This window comes from Schistocerca gregaria, chromosome X (genome assembly GCF_023897955.1).
Source record: "Schistocerca gregaria isolate iqSchGreg1 chromosome X, iqSchGreg1.2, whole genome shotgun sequence".
Taxonomy (NCBI): Eukaryota; Metazoa; Arthropoda; class Insecta; order Orthoptera; family Acrididae; genus Schistocerca; species Schistocerca gregaria.
In genome coordinates this window covers 756036175-756053731 of record NC_064931.1, presented here as the reverse complement: position 1 = coordinate 756053731, position 17557 = coordinate 756036175, and the positions used below count along the sequence as shown (strand labels likewise).

At 44.3% G+C, this 17557-nt stretch overlaps 1 protein-coding gene across 1 annotated transcript in view; it reads right to left on the bottom strand.

The window, feature by feature from the left end:
- The window catches only part of LOC126298758 (protein FAM107B), a 198252-nt gene that overhangs the window by 124018 nt on the left and 56677 nt on the right, over positions 1-17557 (bottom strand). The window contains exon 2 of the mRNA XM_049990205.1: positions 15194-15311. Within this exon, the coding sequence (XP_049846162.1) occupies positions 15194-15212 (19 nt within the window). The 5' untranslated portion in view covers positions 15213-15311. The remainder of the gene's footprint in view (positions 1-15193; positions 15312-17557) is intronic.

The following is a 17557-nucleotide window of genomic DNA, read 5'->3' as shown; positions in this document are numbered from 1 at the left end:
GAATTTACGGCCTTTAGATCTGACTGAATTGCCGTGTAACCTAAGTTCATTTGTAAAGTAACCAGACGTTTGAATGTGTTTTATACATGGGAGTTCCATTCATTACAGAGTGGGGGTTGATTTGTTAATTCTAAGGGCATGATACTAGGTACTGGAGGTTGCTTCATTATGACAAAAAGATACAAAATCAAACAACTACTCGATAACTAGCTGATGAAAGTAAAGGGGTATTTCATAACCGACAGGTTGAAACTATTCGTAGGTATATTTCATTTGGTATACAGTTACGGTGTACTGCTATATCCATACTGAATAGTATTAAGTATCTTCCATGTTTGTGGTGGCTATAATTAGTCATACTTGCACATTTTCATTGATTCGCATGTTTCACAAAGCCAGCTGTATAAGCACGAAAGTGTGCGAATCATACGCAACACTTGCAGTGCGTTTGTAGCATCCAGCAGGCAACAGATCACCAGTTACAATGACCTGTTAATTTCCGTCATCTCTATCCTATAATACTCATGTGGCTACAGAGAGCAACGTAAGAACTGGGCAAATATGGTTTAAAGTATGAGAGATGGCAAAAATTACTCTTATCAACACTGTATTATCTCGAGTTTACTTAAGCTGGGGACAGTAATTGATCTTAATCGATCTTTAAAAAATCCTGCTGAATCGACAAGACACGAGATACGCTGGAACATCTCAGTGAGTTTTACTTTTAGAAATACTACCAAGCTACGAAAGAGTGCATTTTCAGCCAAAAATTTGCTTTCTAGTCTACTCACTGTGCCCTGAGGTTGGGTTTTCCGCACACTCACTTCTACGAGCGTCTTCTAAATCTTAATATTAGCATCGCTGAACGTACAGAAAACATTTACAACTATAGCACCTCTACGTAACAATGGCTGCACGAGGGTTATCCGTAACAAAAACAAGTTCATCGGACAAAAAAATAAATTCCTTCCGAACAGGCCTCAGAGCCCAACGATACCGACCGACCGCCGTGTCATCCTCAGAGGTTAGACGTCACTGGCAGCACTCCGCCCTGCCAGCCGTTGTCAGTTTTCGTAACCGGAGCCGCTACTTCTCAGTCAAGTAGCTCCTCAATTATCCTCACAAGGGCTGAGTGCACACCGCTTGCCAACAGCGCTCGGAAGACCCGGAGAGTCACTCATCTATGTGATAGCCAAGCGCTTCAGTGCTTAACTTCGGTGATCTGACTGGAACTGGTGTTACCACAGTGGCAAGGCCGTTTGCTATCGGATGAAAATTATTCAGATCTAAAACTGTGCAACAGATTTTGTAACAGCTGCGATTTGCATAATGTTCTGGTAGAAGAAGACAAAGTCCTGACATTTCTACCACAACAACTTTGATTAAGTTGTCCACATTAGCAGCCACTCTTGACGTTTGACGCATTGTTACAAGCGGTCGCAGAGACTTTCATTGGAGTTCAAATCCGAGAGCTTTAATGCTCAATCAAGACCCGCAATTGCTCCAAGACGTACCATGCGTCATACAGATACGATGTTAGAGCAGTGAATGCGATAATGGTATCTTTGAAGGCAGGGCTGGCAATGTCTCCTTTAAGGTGAGGAGGCAGAAGTTAAGCCTAGTTATCCATCATCTTGAGGTAGCGGTTTTATCCCCAAGGCACATGTCTTTACCTTACGCAGAGCAAGCGTTTCAGCGTAATTAAAATATCTGACAAGCCCTCCAGCTTCACCACACGTCGCATGCAGTTTCTTGGAAGGTTTACTGTCTACGATGCACGCGGCATCGCACACCATTCACGTACTGACAGAAATATGATTCATCTGATTACATTGCACATTTGCAGTTCTTTACGCTCTGCTGGTCTCTCTTCATTCACTCATCTCTGACAACTGTAAGTGCAGGACTAACTGTCGTCTATTTCGCACAACTCTAGTACAAATATCCATGTAATACGACTCCTTCCCGAGTAATCACCCGGCTGCTGACTTAGCATTGTGGCCCTGCAGGAGTTTTTACCATATAACACAGAATTTTTTAGCGATCGCCTCTCGTTCGCAATTCCGACATGAATTCCTTCTCGGTCATGTCTGCCACACGGGTACACCGATATGACAGCCCGTACACTAACTTACTTCCCCGCGTCACCTTCAGTACCACCCATTTTGACCACTCTGTCGTAACAAAATTGCACCCGTGTTAAACGCTGAGAACAAGACGGCATTGCACAGTATTAACACCGTGTACGTACTAACCAGTATTCTGCACTCATTAAACTGACAAATGTTCAATTACGTTCCACGATAATTTCAAACGGAAAGGAAGTTTTGTGTTCAACGTCTCATCGACTACTAGGTCATTACAGACAACAGCACAGCATCTGTTAGGAAAAGCAAGGGACAGCAAATCGGCCACTCCTTTGACAGGAAGCATTCCGACTCTTACATTCAGCGTTTTACGAAAACCAAGGAAAAATAAGGGTAGCCAGACAGGGATTTATCCTGGCTCCTACCGAATGCGAGTCCAAAGTGCTAATCTCTGCGCCAGGGGTTTCACGTTTACAGGTTCAACAGCTAAGCAGCTTACCAAGGCCAGAAAAGTAGCTCAAGGACAAAATATTAGTCTCCCCCTTACAAGAGCGCACTGGTCGCTTTGGAGCGATGTAGATTGTGCAGAGGGTCATGTGACAGTCTTCCGCTGACGCGAGCCATAGAAGTGAAGTGGAATGATTGGATTCAGCGCAACCCAGACACCTATACTTGACCAACACACAAGTGCATAAACCATCGATTCTCTTACTATATCAGTGGTTAGTGGATACGAGAAATTTTCTCTGCAGACTGTTAGCCCTAACACGGTCATGAAGTCAATTGCGCGAATTAGTTCCGCAGCTGCAGGACACGCCAATATGCAAATGATCAATTTTCTCGTAAATCCACTGCCGCCCACAATAACGTACATTTTTAACAATTGTTTGGTCTCTTACACCTTCTCATCAGACTTTGAGCAAAGAAGCAATCTGGCACACAACCCTCCGACTACAGACCCATTTGAATTCCACGAGCACGATCCCAGGCTTTAGAATATATAGTTCACGGACAGCTCACCTATTATATAACATCTCATAACCTTTTAGATGAATACCAGTCTAGTTTCCGGCAAAATCGCAGCACAACTGCTCTTACAAAAACGACTAATGATTTAAAACAAGCCACGGACAAACAGCAGGCGACTATTACGTGCTTATTAGACTTCAGCAAAGCATTCGACACTGTGGACTCTGATATTAAAATTGCTAAACTCAAGTGCTTTAGAATGGTTCCATTCATACCTCAAATCGCACCAGTAATGTGTAACGATTGGAACAAAACGATCACAATGGTGGAATGTAGTATCAGGAGTCCCCCAAGTGTAAGTATTGGGCCCGCTACTATTCTCATTATATGTTAATGACGCCTCGACTGTTCTCTCCCACTGGAATCTCTAAGTGCAAACCCAACACTCTTGTGGTGGTGGTGGTGGTGGTGGTGAGTTTGTGAGGCGCTCAACTGCACAGTTTTCAGCACCCGTACATATTCCCAAACTTTGCTCAGCACAATCTCGCCACTTTCATCAATGATTATGAAATAATGAAGACAACACAAGCACCCAGTCATCTCGAGGCAGGTGCAAATCCCTGACGCCGCCGGGAATTGAACCCGGGACCCTGTGCTCGGGAAGCGAGAACGCGACCGCGAGACTACAAGCTGCGGACAACGAACTTGTGTACAGTCATCCGTCATGTAAATGCTGATTTACTTGCTTTGTCAGACTGAGCGCAGAAATTAGGTTTGAAACTTACTCCATCTGAAACACAAGCAGTCTTAGTCGCTCATAAACGACTCATTACCCCTCAATGCCCGCCTGATTAGCAGTGCAGTCTAACGCACTGCTTTCCGGGCGGGAAGGCGTGCCGGTCCCTTGTACGAATTCGCCCAACGGATTAGTGTCGAGGTCCGGTGTTCCGGCCAGTCTGTGGATGGGTGTAAGGAGGTTTCCCATCTGCCTAGGCGAATGCGGGCTGGTTCCCCTTATTCCGCCTCAGACAACGTCGGCGATTGCTGCGGAAACACTGTCTCCACGTACGCGTAGACCATAAATACTCTACCACGCAAACATTTGGGGTTTACACTCGTCTGGTGTGAGACGTTCCCTGGAGGGGGGAGCAGGGGACGGGGTGTGTGTGGGGGCCGACTCGCACAATAACCCTGGGTTCGGTGTGGGGTGGCGATGGGGTGAGTGGAATGCTGTAGCCTGTTGTGGGGTTGTGAACCACTGAGGGCTGCAGCGGCAACGAAGGCTCTCCGTCGTTCCTAGGTCTCCAGTTCAATACAATACAATATCCCTCAATACAGAGAATCTCTTCCACCATTAATCCTAAACGGCACAGAAATAATCTTTTCTTCTTCTGCAAAAAAAACATGGGAATAATACTAGACCATCACGTAGACTGGACTGAACACACAATTGCAATCTTTAAGAAGGCGTCAGCGTCACTTCACTCACTACAGGAATATCAAAAAAGTAATTGCTTTTGAGCTTAAAAAGAAGCTTGTAGAGTCGCTAACACATCCTATACTCGACTACGGTGATGCTATTCTCCACGGACTTTCGTACGAAACCTCACGCAGGTTGGAACTGGCGATAAATACTTGTGCGAGACACATTTGTGACATTCACTTTTTTCGACCATATCACTCCTGCCTACAAACAATCATCATGGCTACGTGCCAATATGCGTACGCACATTCATACCCTATGCTTGCTCTACCTTCTCAATCACTGCACTCCCTTTTATTCATCGTCAACTTTTACACCACTATCTGAACAGCAAGGCAGAAACACCCGCTCTAAACACAGTAAAATCCTCTCTGCGCAGCACATGACAATGCCATATTCTCTAAACCATTCTCTGTAGTAGGAACCCCATTCTGGAACAATCTTCCAAAAAATATCAGAGAAACCAAATCCCTTCCAAGCTTCAAAAGACAGCTAATGACCCACCTATCGCAATAGCCATCTATCCCATACTCAGCTCCGCAGATTTGTCTCGCAAATTCCCTCTACCTCACAACTCCTCTCCCCTCCCCCCCCCCCCCCCTCCCATCTTGTTAAGCAGAGTTTGTATTTTCTTTTCTATCTTTCACTGCCATTGTCATTTCAATCTTCTACTTCATCTATACTCTTTTCACTCCTGATAACTCTAATTATAGACTCAAATGTACAAGAAGTAATTTATATAATTCCTTATGCCATTCACTATTGTTAGTATTATTAGTGTCAACTATTACTATTATCATTGTTCATATTACTACGACTATTACTAGCCCCACTTTTCTGTGAAATCTTTGGTATGTGTTGTTCCTGGTCAGATGTAAGAGAGGGGATAAGGCCCTAACCTGTTCAGGTTAAATAAGCAATAAATAAATAAATAAATAAATAAATAAATAAATAAATAAAATGGGTGGACGTGGAGACGCCACAAATGGGAGGAAGGAGCTACAGTTTTTGGACTTGCCCACGACCAACCCATGAATGATGGCCGATTTGCTGATGTAGCAAAGCAGAAAGTCCACCGTGTCTCCGGAATTGTGTATCACTCACAGCCTTGAAACACGGCTTAAGAACAGCGTTCGTCAAATGATCGTAGCCGCCAGGAGCTGGTGATTAGTATCATGCCGTGTCAATGACAATCAGTTTCAACCGCAACAGGAACCGCAGCCGCTTGAATTTGCGCACGCAAAGGCCTGGTTTGTTAACTTAAACGCAGATTAACTCAGAAACGGCGCAACGTATCTTTTTTTTTCATAACGTTATTCCTCAGCACAGCCTACCCTGCAACATAGGCTGTTTGTGACCACCCTGTATAATAATAATAGTAATAATAATAATAATAATAATAATAATAATAAATACCGGAAAGCTGTACTCCAACGCCCGGCTGTCAGCCTATGTCATTAAGTGTTGGACAGGCAGTTCTTAAAGAATGAAGGCAAAATAGATAAAAGATGTGGTCTTGACTGACCAACAGCACCCAAAAGAAGGAAAGTGAAGAACTGATTTTTGCTGCACAGGAACAAGCCATCAGAACTGATGTCATAAAACCCAGAATCAAGAAATCAGCGAATAACCCAAAGTGTAGACTCTGCAAAGAAGCTAATGAAACAACTGACTATATCTTGAGTTACACCTACATCTACATGATTACTCTGCAGTTCACAATTAAGTGCATGGCAGAGGGTTCATCGAGCCACCTTTAAGCTATTTCTCTAGCGCTGCACACACTAAGAGCGCACGGGAAAAAACGAACACTTGACCCTTTCCGCGCGAGCTCTGATTAATTCTATTATGATGATCATTTCTCCCTATGTAGGCGAGAGCAAACAAAATATTTTCACACTCCGAGGAGAAAGTTTGTGTTTAAAATTTCATGAAAAAGTCCTGCCGTAGCGAAAAACGCCTTAGTTTTAATAACTGCCACCCCAAAATCGTGTATGATATCCGTGGCACTCTTCCCTATTTCGCGATAATACGACGGTAACCCCGAAAGTAAGGCGGCCTATTTTTTTTTTTTTGTAAGTACATAGACCTGTTTATTTCTACAGTGGTTTACATCAGTTCACAACTTGAACATATAGCTATTTTTCGACAATCACCATTTCTGTAGACGCTGTGGCAGTTTTTATGTGCCCATGTCATACCAGCTCGCCACCATGCTGTTCTGAAAGTTATGATCCTTTTCTTTCACCTCGTCGTCGGAGCTGAATCGCTTTCCGGTCAAATGTTCTTTTAACCTAGAGAACAAGTGATAGTCACTGGACGCTAAGTCAAGACCATAGGGTGTGTGGGTGATTATGTTTCATTGAAACTGTTACAGCAGAGCAACGGTTTGCGAGCGATGTGTGGGCGAGCGTTGTCACGGAGAATGTGTACGCCCTTGCTCAACATTCCTCTTCACCGGTTCTGAACTGCCCGTTTGAGTTTTTTCAGAGCCTCGAAGTACCTGTCAGTGTTAATTGTGGTCCCAGCGATTTAGCTCCGATGACGAGCTGAAAGAAGAGGCATGGTAGCGAGGTGGTATGACATGGGCAAACAACAACTGCCACAGCGTCTACAAAAATGCATCGACATAAATGGTAATGATGTCGAAAAATAACTAAATGTTCAAGCTGTAAACTGATGTAAACCATTGTACAAACCAAACTGCCCTTCGTTGAACTTTTTCGATGTACTCCGTCAATTTTATCTTGCCAGATACAAGGAATTGAAATCGAACTACAGCGCCTCTGGCATAAAACAGTGAAAAAGTGATCTCGTCACAATGGGAGCAGAGGCTAAGGATTTTAATGGGCACGTTCAAAAATGGTTCAAATGGCTCTGAGCACTATGGGACTTCTAAGGTCATCAGTCCCGTAGAACTTAAAACTACGCCTGGCTAACCTAAGAACAACACACACATCCATGACCGAGGCAGGATTCGAACCTGCGACCGTAGCGGTCGCGCGGTTCCAGACTGTAAGGCCTAGAACCGCTCGGTCACACCTGCCGGTGACGTCACAGAAAACAGCACCTAAAGCCCAAAGGCTATAGTGGACTGAAGAAAGGAAGAGAGCCTTTAGTGAACGAATGAAGTAGTCATGACTGCCTCGCGTGGTCTGTTAAAAGGCCTGTAAGGTGTGTAATGGTAATAATAATAGTCACAATAATATCCGTTAAATATACTTTTCTGCTACAATATGAATCTCGTGTTAGGTTCTCATTTTGATAGTGAAGATATTTAATATCAACCTGCAATGTGAACTGAAACTCAGAGTAAATAAAAATGTTTGTTACACAACTTTACGGCTTCATGATAAGACTATCGCAGAAAGCCCTCCCTATCTTCTGGAGAAAGAAAAAAAAGTTCCAACATGATATTTTACTGAACCTCGTACCACACCTAAAATGAAAGCTGCCATGCCTGTCGGACACAAGATCAAAACTGCAAAAACGACATCAAAATGTGAGAATACAACCATGCAGATCTCTAAATTTGAAAGTGACTCGACCAAGTGGATCAAGTTTCTTGCTTCGCAATTTATGCGGGTCTTTTCCTTATGCATCCCTTTTTCTTTTGCATTTGTGCCATGCAGACTGACTTGCTCGCCCTTGATGGAGGACTAGTCTCACACAGGTACAGTCGGAAGTGAGGAAAATGTAGCTGAGGAGAGGATGCTGAGGAAGGAACTCGGCCGCATACAAAAAGATGGCACATACGAAGAAAACCCTTTGTGAGTTTTAACCAGGTTACTGCGGAAGGAGTGCGTTGACACGCAATAAAGAGAAGTTGGCAGCGGCAGGTGAAGGCACGGAGACAGCACTTTCTTCGAACCGGTTTGCCGGACAGCGGCGGCCCGCTACAAAGGCCTACATTCCTACGCAGCGCTGGCGCACGCCACGCGAGAACACGCAGCTGCGACAGCTTCAGTTCGGCTGTCACATGTTTCCTGTCTGCGGCACCTCATTGCGGACCAGTACAGTCCCGGCGCAACGTGGCTAGCGACAGAGACTCACTTCCTGTACGGGAGAGCTTTCCTTAACGCTGACTCGAACAGCACAGTGCTTCACATGCATGACCTCACCCTTCTCTGACCCGTGAAGCAACATAGTCCATTGGCTACTCAATGTGACGAAACATCTAGTCATCTCCTGTTCCTTCCTTGTATAGTGGGGTGACACAGAGGCTAAGGCACTGGAATCATTTGCGGGACGAGCGGGTTTCAAATCCCCTTACGATCATACAACTTTAAATTTTCTCTGGTTACCCTAAACGGATTGTCGGCCGGGGTGGCCGAGCGTTCTAGGCGCTACAGTATGGAACCGCGCGACTGCTACCGTCGCAGGTTCGAATCCTGCCTCGGGCATGGATGTGTGTGATGTCCTTCGGTTAGTTAGGTCTAAGTAGTTCTAAGTACTAGGGGACTGATGACGTTAGAAGTTAAGTCCCATAGTGCTCAGAGCCATTTGAACCTAAATGGGTTACGTGAATACTGGAATGATTCCCATGGGTTTAAAAAGGAGGGGGGAGGCGGAGGAGCAGGAGATTGGTGTTTAATGTCCCGTCGACAACGAGGTCGTCACAGACGGAGCACAAGCTCGGATTAGCGAGGATGGGGAAGGGAATCGGCCGTGCCCTTTCAAAGGAACCATCCCGGCATTCGCCTGAAACGATTTCGGGACATCACTGTAAATCTGAATCAGGATGGCCGGACGCGTGTTTGAACCGTCGTCCTTCCGCATGCGAGCCCAGTGTGCTAACCACTGCGCCACCTCGCTCGGTTCCATGACATCTACCTCTACATTTATACTCCGCAAGCCACCCAACGGTGCTTGGCTGAGGGCACTATACGTGCCATTGTCATTACCTCCCTCTCCTGTTCCAGTCGCCTATGGTTCGCGGGAAGAACGACTGCCGGAAAGCCTCAGTGCGTGCTCGAATCTTTCTAATTTTACATTCATGATCTCCTCGGGAGGTATAAGTAGGGGGAAGCAATATATTCGATACCTCATCCAGAAACGAACCCTCTCGAAACCTGGACAGCAAGCTACACCGCGATGCAGAGCGCCTCTCTTGCAGAGTCTGCCACTTGAATTTGCTAAACATCTTCGCAACGCTATCACGCTTACCAAATAACCCTGTGACGAAACGCGCCGCTCTTCTTTGGATCTTCTCTATCTCCTCCGTCATCCCGATCTGGTACGCATCCCACACTGATGAGCAATACTCAAGTATAGGTCGAACGAGTGTTTAGTAAGCCACCTCCTTTGTTGATGGACTACATTTTCTAAGGACTCTCCCAATAATCTCAACCTGGTACCCGCCTTAACAACAATTTTATATGATCATTCCACTTCAAATCGTCCCGCACGCATATTCCCAGATATTTTACAGAAGTAACTGCTACCAGCGTTTGTTCCGCTATCATATAATCATACAATAAAGGATCCTTCTTTTTATGTATTCGTAATACGTTACATTTGTCTATGGTAAGGGTCAGTTGCCACTCCCTGCACCAAGTGCCTATCCGCTGCAGTTCTTCCTGCATTTCGCTACAATTATCTAGTGCTGCAATTTCTCTGTAAACTACAGCATCATCCGCGAAAAGCCGCATGGAATTTCCAACACTATCTACTAGATCATATATATATATATATATATATATATATATATATATATATATATATATATATATATATATATATATAGTGAAAAGCAATGGTCCCATAACACTCCCCTGTGGCACGCCAGACGTTACTTTAACGTCTGTAGACGTCTCTTCATTGAGAACAACATGCGGTGTTCTGTTTGCTAAAAACTCTTCAATCCAGCCACACAGCTGGTCTGATATTCCGTAGGCTCTTACCTTGTTTATCAGGCGACAGTGCGGAACTGTATCGAACGCCTTCCGCACGTCAAGGAAAATAGCATCTACCTGGGAGCCTGTATCTAATATTTTCTGGGTCTCGTGAACAAATAAAGCGAGTTGGGTCTCACACGATCGCTGTTTCCGGAATCCATGTTGATTCCTACAGAGTAGATTCTGGGTTTCCAGAAATGACATGATACGCGAGCAAAAAACATGTTCTAAAATTCTACAACAGATCGACGTCAGAGATATACGTCTATAGTTTTGCGCATCAGCTCGACGACCCTTCTTGTAGACTGGGACTACCTGCGCTCTTTTCCAATCATTTGGAACCTTCCGTTCCTCTAGAGACTTGCGGTACACGGTTGTAGAACCCTTGAAGTGTCACTGGTAAATACAAGGCCATTCCGTGATAACATTCAAAACTTTCAAGGATGATGGAGAGGGGTAAATGTATCAATATGAGATGAGGTATCCCTGTCCGGCATCGACCGAGTCGTTCTGATACCACTGACAGCAGAATATATGTACTGGTACTGCCGTTGCTAAGGCAACTTTCAGAGATGGTAGTATGGACCAAAAAAGGAAGGAAGTCTGGAAAAACAGGGCTGTAAAATGCATAACTTAAAAACTATGGCCATTGTTCAGCAGAAGAGATGTATTTCACTGTAGCTAAGACGAATAAGTGCTCATAGCTCATAAGAAGTGAGTTTTAGAGCCCATAGTTACAGGTAATTTTTTTTCTTTGTTTAGTCTATACTACCTTTACCAAAAATATGGAAACCAAAGAGCTTGCAGCAGAAGACATTTATTTCACAGTGATCATGGTACAACAATCCCGGCTCATGTATTCCACTGTCAGAGACATCAGAACGATTCTCGGTTGTAAATTTCGACTCTGTAGTTTCCCGACAAGGGTTCCTTACCTCAGATTGACACATTCACCCATCTCCAACATCCCTGAAAGTTTTTAACATCATGAGGGATCACCTGTACGTATATAATACTAGTCTTAAATGCTGTTTGTTTCTTTATTTACAACAGACAATCGATTTTGCTGGTATTAATATATTCACAATTGTTTCTCTGTAATCACCACTACCTTGTGCCATTTGTATTTCTAGGTGGGTAGGCTTCAGATACCACAGAAAAAGTGAATAACGATATGAATATTTATCGAAGGTCTTTGAGGCACCCGTATTCAGAGCTGGTTTTGAGTTCAACTGGCATTTGTCGCCTGTGGATTTACTATCCTGACAAACGACAGTACGTGTAATTTACAGGAACATTTTCTACATTATAAAGCATAAAATCAATATAGAAGTCGTATGTAAGCGTCGTACATGGAAGCGAATTCCTAGTTACATCCAACTGTACTGATTATATGCTGTGAAATGCTGCTTCTAACGAAGAATGAACATTGCACGTAATATTTCAAAAATTAATTCGAAAACGTTGGCCGATGAGGTAATATACTATTTGCGAATTTATAATGGTTTCTTTAGTTGGGGCGATCATACTAACATTCGTGGACGTTTCTTTTAGATCTACAATAATTTCACGGAGGTGGCACAGGACCATGGTGGATGAAGTTCTGGCTGATCATGTAATGGAGTGCTGGCAAGAGTTTACAGAAGAGCACGCAGAAGATTCAGTATTTCAGGAGACACTGATGCACACGATGTAGCTACAATCACTACAGTTTCAAACACTACTACAGCAACTGATGGTAGTCTGGGTAACACAGTGTCAAATGAACCTATGGGCGAAACGTCTTGTTTAGATTCAGTAAGTAGCACAGACTGAATGGCTGCGCTTGAAGAAACATTTTATGAAAGTCGTGAAACTGACTGATACTAAATTGGCTGCAAATTTAGATTTATATGCATGGTCTAAAGTTGGCTGTGAACACCTTTTCTCAGGGATACACGTTCTTGCTGAGGTCATGTGTGTGCTTACAGAAAGCGATGTTGATAATTCCCTGCAGATGTTTTCAAACTTACCACTAGAACTATCATGTATGATTTTGGCTCCTGATTAATTGGTGCGAATATTTACCACCCCATAACTCATGATGACCTTGCAAATACACAATAAATTGAGCAGTTTTACGGCTTACTATTTCGAAAGAGAACACACCGACATATTTTATTATTCTACTAGCTACGCCATTTCGATTCAAGACTGTGCACAGCCTCTGATGCCCACGACGCTGACGATACGTTAAACGTAAAATTTCCTTCTTTCCCGTTGTTGTTCGTTCCAGTTTCTCCACTCAATAACTTTCAGGACCACTTTTTGCTAACATTGCAGAATTTAGTCTCGGGGGAAGCGTTTAAATTAAGTTCTGATAAGTACGGTAAACCATCATTGCCAGGCTTCGAGGCGAATTGGAATAGCGAATGAATGGTTCGAATGGCTCTTAGCACTATGGGACTTAACTTCTGATGTCACCAGTCCCCTAGGCTTAGAACTACTTAAACCCAACAAACCTAAGGACATCACACACATCCATACCCGAGGCAGGATTCGAACCTGCGACTGTAGCAGCAGCACAGTTCCGGACAGAAGCGCCCAGAACCGCTCGGCCACGAGGCCGGCCGAATTGGAATAGCATGTAACACTAAAAAAAGTTTGCCTCGGTTCAGGTCTGGGCATTAAGCAAGGAGGGCCAACAAATCAAAGTTTGAATCATGAAGTTGGTTTGTGGACGCGAGCATCATCACAGTTATAAAGGAAAGGCCAAATTCCAAAGAGACGGTGAGAAGTATATTATTTCATGAAATGTTTATAAAAACAGCGTTTATTCTAGCGTCAACCAAGACTTACGGTCCGAGCGCAAACTAGGCGGAACATCCCCAAACCATGTGAACACGTTCGCCGTAGCAACGGAGAACCTCGCAAAGAAACGTTCACTAGACATCTGCTAGGTTCACATACCTGCATCTTAGTGAGTGCCATAGCATGTAGCTTGGCTTTTCGCGCTCTGTGACAACCCGCAACTGTCTCACAGAAAAATGAAAGGATCGTATACTGCACTCCTGACGATGTCACGCATTCGTTCATTAGGTGAGTTGCTTATGGACTGCAGAAAATCCGTGACAATCGAGTCACATGATCCACAGATGGTTGTTTTTGGCGTGAAGCTCATAACTACAATTGTAACGAGTATCCTCTGCACTATTTGTCAAGGACGCCTAGCGTTTGGTCCCTATCGATAAGTACACTATTCCTAACAAAGCGACAGTTGGTTTCAGTGCTCCCTCGAAGTTTCTGCTTCGCAGAACGTGGATGTCTATACGTGTATCTCGCATGGAAATACTGACCGAACGGCCCAATAAATATGCCCAGTTGTAAAAACTTATCTCTATTGACACTCTATCATTCCGCCAGAAAGCACGTTCAATTGCGCTAACAAGTGGTGTCCAGTCCGATGCAAATAGTAGATGCCAGATGGCCATCAGTGGTGTGTGTGTGTGTGTGTGTGTGTGTGTGTGTGTGTGTGTGGGCGCGCGCGCGCGCGAGACCTTGTCCATGTGGTACGAGAATGAATCTACGGTTTAGCGCACAACCAAAACGGTGGTGCCACAGATGATCATCACTTCACGAGAGAAAAAATTCTCTTAGCCTAGGCGCGTCATACTCTGCGCCAATCGTCCCAGGAAACAAATTGTGGGGAAAGAAGATGTAAGGCTGAGATTCATTGACAGAATCTGAAGGAAACGTATTTCATCCACTACAGAATAGTTTACAAAACACTTGTAACTCACACTTTTGAGTATTGATCGTCTGTGTGGAATCCTTACCAGATTGAAGACACAAGATCCAAGGAAGAGCGGTACATTTGGTCACGGGATCGTTTAGTGAGCGCGAGAGCTATACTTGGAAGCTCAACAAACTCGATAGACGTTACAAGAGAGGCGTTGTGCAGCACCGAGAAGTGATAAAATTCAGGGAAAGTACGCGTACGTTACAAGAAGAATCGAGCAAACATATTACTTCCACCCACACAAGTCTCGCGAAATAATGATAAAATCAGAAAGCTTAGAGCTCATACGGAGGTTACTTACAGCGGTTCTTCCCACATATAATTCGCGAACAGAACACGGAAAAGAACGAGCTGTATGTGGAGGGGGGGATGGTACTGGCAGCACAAATAGCCTCTGCAACACACTTTAAGTCGCTTTGCGGAGTAACGATGTAGTGGTATCTTTGTTCTTCAGATTGAACCAGTTAAGCGCATCTCGCGTAATGACTCGAAAGCTTCAGTTTGCCCCTGGGCTAACCTCTGCTCCCTACTAGTTTCGCAGAAGTCAACCCACTATTCTAAATACGTCCGTAGCCCCAAGTGAATATTCAACTTCACTAACCCCTCGGGGTTTTAACCGATAAGGAGTTATTTTGAAGCAGAGTGAAATCTATGAAATCTGGAATTAATGGGGAAGATCAGGGGTAAGTTAGAGATGTAAGTCGATCCGATGAGCATGTCTGGACCACTCAGTTATGTTGCGTGGTAGAGGCCTGGAAGTTTTCTAACTGAGCCATCATGTCACATTTACTGTACATACTGTGACTAGAAACGTACTGGTTTCATCGCTGCCCACAGTTCTGGTACAGAATATGCACAAAATAGTTATTTAAAAATATTCAGGCTCAGGTTTTTAGCCATGCTAGAAATTTATTTTTCCTGGTGGTCCAGAGTAGCGAACGAAGGAAACAAAATAATTCGTCAGTTTCTCGTCACTTACCTAGATACCTCTGGCGCATCAACTAGCGTGTTCCAGTTGCAACTTTCCCTGTTGATCGAAACGTTGCAGCTTTAATCACCTCCATGACCTACTCGGCGTTACACGTTCGTAGAATAGCCTGGTAACAAGGACAAGGTGAGGTGGCTAGAGAGCCTTCGGGCTGAGAAAGTATAGTGGCGATTCCATCAACCTACAAGAGGTAGTCAAATGGAAACGAGGCAGAAGGAAAAAAAAGTTAACTTTTCATTACTTCAAAAGTAATAACCATAACTGTTCATAAATTTATTGCACCGTGAGACAAGACGGTCAATGCCTTCATGGAAAAATGTTTGCGGTTCGCTATGGACCAATGATCGTATCCAAGCGTGAACCTCTTCTTTCTAAGCAAACCAACGACCACGAATGTCTCTATATTCAGAGCCCCAAAACTATGGAAATTGCATGAGGACAGATCGGGATTACCTGGCGGATGTGTAAGTGCTTCCCAGCGAAACTTCTGCAGCGTTGTCGAAACAATCTTGGCATTGGGCGTGCATTATTCTACGACAGAATGATGCCGTCCGACAACCCGCTGCAGTCTCGATCCCTCCCCACGCGATTTCCACATTTTTGGAGTCCTGGAGAAAGACATCCGTGGCCGTCTATTTGCTTCGGACGAAGGCGTGCACGCCTGGGTACAGTAGCCGCAATCATTTTTCCTTTAAGGCATTGACCGCCTTGTCTCATAGTGGGGTAACTGTATTAACAGATATGCCGATTATTTATGAAACAATAAGCAGTTTACTTACTTTTATGCACCTGTCTCTTCTTCATTTGGCTGCCCCTTATATTAGGATTAAAAATGTGTGTTACACGTGTCACAGAAATTACGTATCATAGTTTACTTCCAGTACACAAGACGGATCTACTGCTCATATCAAGAGCAGTCATGGTGTCTATTATAAGCACTCTTATATTAGAGCCATCCCACGAGGTTATATCTTAGATCCAAATAAAAAAAAAATTAGTCAAGAAGTTTAGGTGTACTACAAAATAGAGAACCGAGAGGAAAAAATTGAGAATGTTGGGGTAACAATACTCTGCGCTCTTTCAAAGATTTAGGAAATAAAACTGCTCACACAGTTACATAAGACTATTTAAATACTCAGCAACACATTTTACTAAAATATACGACAGACTGCGACACCTGCGCTTCGATTATAGAATTCAATTTGAAAAGTCGGGATAATGTGTCATCATCGTTGAGGTCTACAGAGACGCATCACAAGTTTGGATTGGACAATTTGGGCAAGAACGAGAATAAACATACATGCCGTGGCCTTGCCTCTCAATTTATTTACGGAAAACATGGAAAACCTATATTATGACTGCTGAACTGGAATATGAAACTTCCATGTCAGTCTGAGTCCATTGTGCGATGAATTTTACCTTTCTGCTGTCGTGTTGACTTAGGAATTCTGGTACGAGAGGGTCTACAACGGGGATCACCTAGATTCTTGAAGCCAAATCAGACGCTGCTTTAATAAATAAGCAGTTGCGCCGAAACAATCCGATGAAGAGGCGTAAAATCTAGCTCTTGCCCTTGGTTGGGAGTCACACGAAATTTGTCTAACAACATACACTCCTGGAAATTGAAATAAGAACACCGTGAATTCATTGTCCCAGGAAGGGGAAACTTTATTGACACATTCCTGGGGTCAGATACATCACATGATCACACTGACAGAACCACAGGCACATAGACACAGGCAACAGAGGATGCACAATGTCGGCACTAGTACAGTGTATATCCACCTTTCGCAGCAATGCAGGCTGCTATTCTCCCATGGAGACGATTGTAGAGATGCTGGATGTAGTCCTGTGGAACGGCTTGCCATGCCATTTCCACCTGGCGCCTCAGTTGGACCAGCGTTCGTGCTGGACTTGCAGACCGCGTGAGACGACGCTTCATCCAGTCCCAAACATGCTCAATGGGGGACAGATCCGGAGATCTTGCTGGCCAGGGTAGTTGACTTACACCTTCTAGAGCACGTTGGGTGGCACGGGATACATGCGGATGTGCATTGTCCTGTTGGAACAGCAAGTTCCCTTGCCGGTCTAGGAATGGTAGAACGATGGGTTCGATGACGGTTTGGATGTACCGTGCACTATTCAGTGTCCCCTCGACGATTACCAGAGGTGTACGGCCAGTGTAGGAGATCGCTCCCCACACCATGATGCCGGGTGTTGGCCCTGTGTGCCTCGGTCGTATGCAGTCCTGATTGTGGCGCTCACCTGCACGGCGCCAAACACGCATACGACCATCATTGGCACCAAGGCAGAAGCGACTCTCATCGCTGAAGACGACACGTCTCCATTCGTCCC